Source organism: Simochromis diagramma, unplaced genomic scaffold, assembly GCF_900408965.1.
Source record: "Simochromis diagramma unplaced genomic scaffold, fSimDia1.1 OVJJ01000449.1, whole genome shotgun sequence".
Taxonomy (NCBI): domain Eukaryota; kingdom Metazoa; phylum Chordata; class Actinopteri; order Cichliformes; family Cichlidae; genus Simochromis; species Simochromis diagramma.
In genome coordinates, this window is record NW_024387274.1 from 328,108 (window position 1) to 336,703 (window position 8,596).

General features: G+C 40.8%; 1 protein-coding gene across 1 annotated transcript; it reads right to left on the bottom strand.

Annotated features, from left to right (window-relative positions):
- Positions 1–6: 6 nt before the first annotated feature.
- si:dkey-240h12.4 (death-associated protein kinase 3) lies at positions 7–8,313 on the bottom strand. Its single transcript, XM_040002610.1, has 7 exons — positions 7,941–8,313; positions 7,586–7,724; positions 7,363–7,492; positions 1,640–1,688; positions 1,402–1,428; positions 992–1,144; positions 7–789 (listed from the first exon to the last, which is right to left on the bottom strand). The coding sequence occupies exons 1-7, from the start codon at positions 8,207–8,209 to the stop codon at positions 732–734; spliced, it is 825 nt and encodes a 274-aa protein (XP_039858544.1). The 5' UTR covers positions 8,210–8,313; the 3' UTR covers positions 7–731.
- Positions 8,314–8,596: the final 283 nt, after the last annotated feature.

Consider the following 8,596-nt stretch of genomic DNA (forward strand, 5'->3'; position numbering starts at 1 on the left):
AAAACGGCGGTTTTAATTTTTGTAAACGAGATGCTCGCATGACTCATAGAGTGACCATACTGACTAGCCAATGCAGTCTGTTGACGTCACATTTTCGGATTGCTTTGGATCACTTAGGTAGGTACTAATAATGTACCCGGTACCAGGTACCCCAAAAAAAAACCTAAGTCACGCCAATCTAATCCGAGTAGGTACTAATGGAAAAGGACTATTAGTTAATATATTGTAATAATCCTTAAGCATTTTTGCTACAACCTAAACTACTAAACTAAAGTAGCAGGAAAACAAAGTTTGGCAGAACATTCCATGATTTTTGGATGCTGTCAAACAAACTAAAGAATATTAAGATAACAATGATTTAAGTGTATTTCACATGACCTTTGGTAGATGAATGCATTTGTCTTGTCATAAAAATGTAAAATTACTTTTACTCCTCTTTCAAACCATCTGTCTTCTGCATCCAAACTGTAAACATTGGCATCCTCGAAAGAGTGATCTTTATCTTTTAGGTGGAGAGATAAGCCTTGCACTGTCGAGGTGGCTCTTCTATGTTGTGCCATGTGTTTATGGATGGGCTGTTTGGTTTCACCAATGTAGAGGTCTGAGCACTCCTTCCTGCACTGCACAGCATGCACTACGTTGTTTAGTTTGTGTTTTGGAGTTTTGTCCTTAGGATGAACCAGTTTTTGTCTGACAGTGTGGCTGGGTCTTAAGTACACCGGGATGTTTGCTTAAAGAAAATTTTCCCCAATCTTTCTGACAAACGTTGTTCCGTTTGTCATTCTGTGTCTCATTAGTTGGTGTACAGTGCACACCAACGAGCTGGACAGCCACATTTAGACTCTGGATACCTGGTGCTTAGTGTGAAGGGACTAGTTGACATGAAGTCCTAATCTTGATGTTCACTATTACATTTCTAATCACTGAACAGAGGAATACATTAAATTTCAGACTAATGTGCCCAAGTAAAATATTGTATTTTATGACATACTCTGGATTCTTCATCAACAGTTTCTGGATGAAATCTTTCGCCATGGGGCTTGTCAGGCTGAAGTAGTGCTCATTAAACTCGTATTTCATGCCAATGACGTTTCCCAGAGTCTCTTCATCAGTGTCGCCTTGGAATGGTGACAAACCACTCAATCTGAGAAAAGACAATACACTTTAGGAGTGAAACTACAACATGTCAACATCTGACATCTTCATCTGAGCATTAAAACACATTAATAGTTTTCTTTTCCTTCTTTCTTTCTTTTTTTTTCTCTTCAATTTCCCATCTAGTATAACTGAAAAAGTTTACCTTTACTTTTAAAGGCCCAAATACAATCAAAAGATGTTTGTATACAATCCATAAATTATGTACTTTAGAAGCCACCCAACATACAAACACTTACAACTTACAATATGTAGGTAATAACTCCAATGCTCCTGAAGAAACATGAAACAAGGCACAGGCAGACATGAAGCGGAAATTAAAAACAAAAAAAACTCTACTGTATGACAACATGTAAGAAAAACACAGTGATTCAGTTTTGTTTAAACCCTGTATAATTGTGTTTATTCTGCTGTGACCAACTCAAATATTGTGCAGAGTGTAATGCTCACGACAGGCCTGAACACGCTGGAGCTGAAGGCTTACCACATATCTGCTGCTGTACTCAGAGGCTGGCAGCTGATGACCTCAGGGGCTGCAGAGGTGGAGAAAGATAGAGAAATTGTGTTGGGTTGGTTATTAACTTAGATGATTCGATTCTAAATAACTTTAGTAGAATATTTGCAGAAGTAAAGCTCCTTAAACTTGCAACAAACACTTTTGTTGGCAGCTTTTAAGCACGTAAAGTCAGATATAAACACAGGATCTCTTATCCTCCACTTTTAAGTTTGTGTGATAGCCTTATAAGGAATCTGTTGTTTATTTTCACATGACAATTTGCATGTCAACGATCTGACCTCACAGCCCATTGTTCATCAATGGTGTTAGGTTCAGTCATTTTGCAAATGTACTGTTTATACGGTTGGGCAAACCTCCAGTCAGCAGAGACTACAGAAGTCACTTGGATGACTGACGAAATGTTTCTTCCACTGAAAACGCTACATCCAGATGAACTGAATCAACTTTTTTGGTTTACTTACCTGGATGATTGTGCATCATCAAGACATTTTAATGCATTTTAACCATCTGAGACAAGATGTTTCTCATTTTAGAGATATTGCACAAATGAAGGAAAGCAGTCCTAACCTTTGTTTAATAAGCCCACTGAAGGACAGATCCTGGTCAAAAATGATTCCAACATTCCTCGCAGTATTACTGGAAGCCAATGTAATGCCATTCAGATTAAGCAACTGGTCACCTACCATATTTCTCAGATTTTTGGGGTCAAGTACAAGAAACTCAGTTTTATATGAATTTAGAATGGTATGTGTATGCCACATCCTGATTAAATTAACAGAAAAATTAACAGAATCAACTTTTTGGAATTTTCTTAGCTGGATGATTGTGCATGCATCACAACAACAACAACAATAATAACAATAATAATAATAATACATCTACATTGCTAATAAATTGCAAAACGTACGTTTATCTCCCTCACTGAAAATCAGACTGGCTGTGATCACAAAATAATAGCCTATGTAAACATTTGAAAGTAATGGGGCGATCATGGCTCAAGAGTTGGGAGTTCGCCTTGTAATCGGAAGGTTGCCGGTTCGAGAGTCTCTGTCGTTGTGTCCTTGGGCAAGACACTTCACCCGTTGCCTACTGGTGGTGGTCAGAGGGCCCGGTGGCGCCAGTGTCTGGCAGCCTCGCCTCTGTCAGTGCGCCCCAGGGTGGCTGTGGCTACAATGTAGCTGCCATCACCAGTGTGTGAATGTGTGTGTGAATGGGTGGATGACTGGATGTGTAAAGTGCTTTGGGGTCCTTAGGGACTAGTAAAGCGCTATACAAATACAGGCCATTTACCATAATTAATGTCAATCACACAAAAAAAGTCAAAATTTCTCAGGTGATTTTAAAATATATATGAATCTAGCCTTCATCATCTTATCACAGGGATAGTTTCCCAACAACTTGATGTTAAGTGTTTCCATCTTTAGAAACTTACTGCAAAAACTCATAACAATGCTGCATGTCAGCAATGTAAAAGATGAGCAGGAAACTGAAAAGTTTGCTTTTGTAAGTCAACAACATTCTGATAAAATGAGTCATGAACAGACTTCTCCACCAGCATCTCTAAAACAGTGTAGCTTATGATTTTTGTTTCTGTCATTTAATGAATGCAAAAAGTTTTATATCTAAAAAAAGAAAAACAGCAATATGGAACTACATCTAAGCACAAAACATAAATAACTTCAGTTATTTATGGCACCATCTACACTATGTAAACCAGCGATTCCTGTGATGATCTATGGTCTTTATAATGTGTATTCTGTTTCCTGTTATTTTGAGTTTTCAGTGCGTTTTCACTTTCTCATATTCTTAATTTTTTATATTTGCTAGGTTGAGTTTTAGTTTTGTTTGTTTTTTATTACATTTTTCTTTTCTTGATTGTTCCAAGTATATTATTGGTATTATTTCTTGCATTATTTCTTCTCCGTGGATTATTGTTGCAGCCAGAAAGTGATCCTACTTGTGTGGTTTAGCAGCCAGATGTCCAGTGCAGATGTAGCTAAGAATCCGCGGCAGACAGCTGAAATATACCTTCTGCTGGTCATCTCCCTTGTGTAATGAAACTATTGCAGATGCTGCCTACTTTGGTCCTGATGATCAAGGGTGAACAGTGCATGGTGGGGTTGGGCAGAGTCTCTGATGATGGTAAACTGATTGGTTCTTATGTAACACTTTTCTACTCTGAGCACTCAAAGCGCTTTTTAAACAACTTGCTTCATTCACCCACTTTCATTTCAGTTTAATTCAATGTCATTTATACAGTGCCAAACAACAGTTGCCTCAAGGCACTATTCATTTACCCATTCATCCAGGCACTTTTTTTAAATGCAACAAAAAGCATTTGCACGTGACCGTTCCAAATGTGCCAAGCCCATGTGAAAAGAAGAAATGACCTCAATGGAGGGGTTCAGCTGGAAAGCAAACTGTAATGATTCAAATACAGGGGGCTGTGAGGAGATGATGTAGTTAGTCCTTTACCAGTCTCTCGAAGCGCATCGTTATGGGAATTAGTGTAACAGGACAGAGGTCATTAAAAAAAAAGTGACAGTGAATTTTGTGTCACTGGAATGATAGTGACAGACCAGCAAGGTGTTACAGATGTCCATAATGCATTTGCCCATGGGTCAGCACACTCACTCTCAGTACTCGTCTTGGAATGCCTGGTGCGTTCACTCTCTTCGGGGTTTTACAGATATTAGCAACGCTGAGATTCAGTTCTTTTTGATCAGGGTGAAGACTGGCTTTTGGTGTAGTGGTGGTATTATATGTTGCAAATTTACTGAAAATGTTATTGTAATTTAGACAGTGTAGGTTGTTGTCACAAAGCGGAGGAGCAGCCCTATAATCTGTTATCTTTGAATCCTCTGCCATATAGTGTTACCAGGGTCACAGAAGAAATGTAGAATCTTTCCAGTATGGCATGCTTTGCTGTTCTTATAGCACGCAGGGTGGTCTGTGGCTCAGCTGTGGAGAGGGTTGGGTACAGAGGGCAGTTCCAGGACAGGCTGGCCAACACAGCTGGGGATCATCATCAGATCACGCCTACACTATCTGAGCAGCACGCCAGGAACCTAACATAACACAAATGTGTGTTACAGTGGCGCCCAACTACCCAGGACAAGATATCGGACCCACGAACCATGCAGCCGGTGCGGTGGCAGAGCTGGCTGTCATGGAGCGGGAGCAGACAACAGTGCACCGACAGCAACTTGGAAGCCCCAGGACCAGGCCAAGTACCAGACAAATGTCCTGGAAAATCTGGTTGCTCAATGCGGTTCCTCTCCGTCACACAGCGAATGGTATACCTCCATAGTTCCGTGGTGGTAAAGAAAGGTGGGTCTATTAGGTTCTGTGTTGACTACCGCAAGATGATTGAGGTCACAGCATATCGCTTATTCCATGCCATGGGTCAATGAACTCCTGGTACTGCTCATTTTTTCATGACACTGGATTTGACTAAGTGCTACTGGCATATTCCCTTGTCTCCAGAGTTTCCACTCTGTACGGATTTTACCAATTCCACACACTTTTATTTGGCTTTTTCAAAAAGGGTGTTGATTACATAAGCCACAAACTCTCAGAATGGGAAATCCCCGACCTGAGTTCGGAGGTGGGTATATGGTGGGGTGTGGCTCAGCTCCAAGGAAGGGGTGGTGCAGTGAATTCAGAGGGTCCTGGCTCTTTTCCCTCCTTTTCCTCCAGCATTGTTTCCACTAAGGCAGCCAAAGTAAAGCACCTCCATTTATTATAAAGTCCATTGGTGTGGTCCCAGACTGAATGTTGTTGGATTACATTATACATGCTTCCCTTAGGCAGCATCATTAGAAGACATAGCATACATTTTCACTGCTATGCAGATGACACCCAGCTCTATCTGTCCATGAAGCCAGATAACACACACCAATTAGTTAAACTGCAGGAATGTCTTAAAGACATAAAGACCTGGATGGCCGCTAACTTTCTGCTTCTTAATTCAGATCAAACTGAGGTTATTGTACTCGGCCCTGAAAAGCTTAGAAATATGGTATCTAACCAGATTCTTACTCTGGATGGCATTACCTTGGCCTCCAGTAACACTGTGAGGAACCTTGGAGTCATTTTTGACCAGGACATGTCCTTCAACGCACATATTAAACAAATATGTAAGACTGCTTTCTTCCATTTGTGCAACATCTCTAAAGTTAGAAATATCCTGTCTCAGAGTGACGCTGAAAAACTAGTTCATGCATTTATTACTTCCAGGCTGGACGACTGTAATTCATTATTATCAGGATGTCCAAAAAACTCGCTGAAAAGCCTTCAGCTAATCCAAAATGCTGCAGCAAGAGTCCTGACAGGGACTAGAAAGAGAGAGCAGATTTCTCCTGTTTTGGCTTCCTCATGCTTCTGTTAAATCCAGATAATTCAAAATCCTGCTCCTCACATACAAGGTCTTAAATAATCAGGCCCCATCTTATCTTAATGACCTTGTAGTACCATATCACCCTATTAGAGCACTTCGCTCTCGCTCTGCAGGCCTACTTGTTGTTCCTAGAGTATTTAAAAGTAGAATGGGAGGCAGAGCCTTCAGTTTTCAGGCCCCTCTTCTGTGGAACCAGCTTCCAGTTTGGATTCAGGAGACAGACACTATCTCTACTTTTAAGATTAGGCTTAAAACTTTCCTTTTTGCTAAAGCATATAGTTAGGGCTGGACCAGGTGACCCTGAATCCTCCCTTAGTTATGCTGCAATAGACATTAGGCTGCCGGGGGATTCCCATGATGCATTGAGTTTTTCCTTTTCCAGTCACCTTTCTCACTCACTATGTATTAACAGACCTCTCTGCATTGAATCATATCTGTTATCAACCTCTGTCTCTCTTCCACAGCATGTCTTTTATCCTGTCTTCCTTCTCTCACCCCAACCGGTCACAGCAGATGGCCCCGCCCCTCCCTGAGCCTGGTTCTGCCAGAGGTTTCTTCCTGTTAAAAGGGAGTTTTTCCTTCCCACTGTCGCCAAAGTGCTTGCTCACAGGGGGTCATATGATTGTTGGGTTTTTCTCTGTATCTATGAAGCGCCTTGAGGCGACTTTTGTTGTGATTTGGCGCTATATAAATAAAATTGAATTGAATATGGAGTCTTGGCCCATTTTAAACATAATTCTTCAATGCTTGACCACAGCCTATATTTAAGATATGGATGTCGCTACATCAGCATATTGGGATGCTGGGTGATCAGACTGCTGAACTGGTTTGGAAGTCGCACCAAAGCTTATCAGAACAAACAACGATTTATTTCAGTGGATAAAGACAGGGTAATCATGAACAACAAGACCAACTAAACCTTGTGACTGTCACTGATTGTGTAAGGCACGCTAGATGCTTCCAAAAACACACATGGATAGTTCTTAGTAGGTTAAGATCACATTACTTGAACTAAGACAGTTTATTTTGGTCATCTTTACAGCAGTTTCATGAAAGGCACAAACCTTAAAACGTGGGAAAAAGCAAAAAGCCCAACAAAAGTTGAAACAATTGTGAGGCTATACCAGACCAGTGACAGCAAACATGAGTCACACTAAAGAAAGATTTGGATGATCTTTGGTCAGAGAATAAAAACATATTTTATGCATTGTAAAATAAAACTAAACTGATAATTAACATTTCACCAAAACATAATGCCAAATACCATTTTTTAATACAGCTTAATACTCACCAATGTACTGTGGAGTACCACTTGTGCTCTTGTACTCCTCTCCCGGGTGAAACAAGTGAGCCAGGCCAAAGTCTATGAGTTTGATGTTGGGAGGTTTTGACACTTTGTCTGACAGCATGATATTTTCTGGCTGAATGTGGAGAAAATTGTTATGTTGGAAACCATGACTTTGAAAATGTTCTGTTCCACAATATAAAAGATAGATGTAACTAAGTATACTTACCTTGAGGTCAAAGTGGGCAATGTTTTTGCAGTGTATGAATTTCAGACCCTCCAGTATCTGCTTCATGAATTCAATGGCCTCAGTTTCCAACAGGTTCTCTTTCTCAGCAATGAAGTCAAACAGCTCCCCTCCACTGACACTAAGCAGGAAGTGTTTTAATGAGACACTTGTTAAACATTTCATTTTTTCCCTGTACAGAACAGGATAGGGTAGCAAATATATATTTTCTCATACTATGGTTTGTTTCCCATCTGTTATGGTGGAGGGGGAGGATTTGCATTAACAGAAAACAGGTTTAAATTTGTAGGTAGAACAGTGAAGTGTTTACGCTTTATGGAGATATTTGTCAACTCACAGCTCCAGAATGAGCACCACTTCAGCGCGACTTTCAAAAACATCTTTGAGAGCCACAATGTTTGGATGTTGGACAGCCTGGAGGATCTCCACCTCTCGCTCCACGCTGCTCCTGTCCAGGCCAAGACGGCTGCATGCAACCTTCCGAATCTTCAGGAATTTGCCTGCCCAAAAGTTCCCAGAGGTCCGCTCCCGAACCTGGCGAACCTGGCCAAAATGCCCACTGTACAGGGGAAGGACAGAATTCACAAAAAACACCAAGCCTGGCATGCATCAAAAATCCCGTGTCCTGAAAAATATGACTTTTTTTTTTGCTAAAGTAAAAACAAATAGTCTTCCCAGACATTTGGGTCAGGCCTAATCACCATAATTTACTTTCAAATTCTTCAGTTGCTGAAGGGGCTGCATAGTTTTCATGAATTTCATAGTTCAGAATAGCTATAATTGTACCAGACAAGGCTGGACTGGGACAAAAAATCAGCCCGGGCATTTTGACTAGAGACCGGCCCACCAGGATAAAGATTGAAAATGTGACGTCATTCAGGGGTAAAACCGCAAAGGATTCTGGGAACTTGTGGCAAGAGGTACTAGCGCACGCAGGCTTTCAATTGAACTCAGTTACACAGCGATAAAAAGAAACCCAAAAAATGGCAAGAA

What these genes read in the sequence shown, in the direction of transcription:
- si:dkey-240h12.4 (XM_040002610.1), bottom strand. Translation starts at nt 8,209, where the DNA reads ATGCCAGGCTTGGTGTTTTTTGTGAATTCTGTCCTTCCCCTGTACAGT. An exon ending in TGGTACTCCACAGTACATTG is followed by an intron (nt 1,689 to 7,362) that starts GTGAGTATTAAG and finishes CCACCTCTGCAG; the next exon opens with CCCCTGAGGTCATCAGCTGC. An exon ending in AGTACAGCAGCAGATATGTG is followed by an intron (nt 1,429 to 1,639) that starts GTAAGCCTTCAG and finishes ATGTTTCTTCAG; the next exon opens with GAGCATTGGAGTTATTACCT.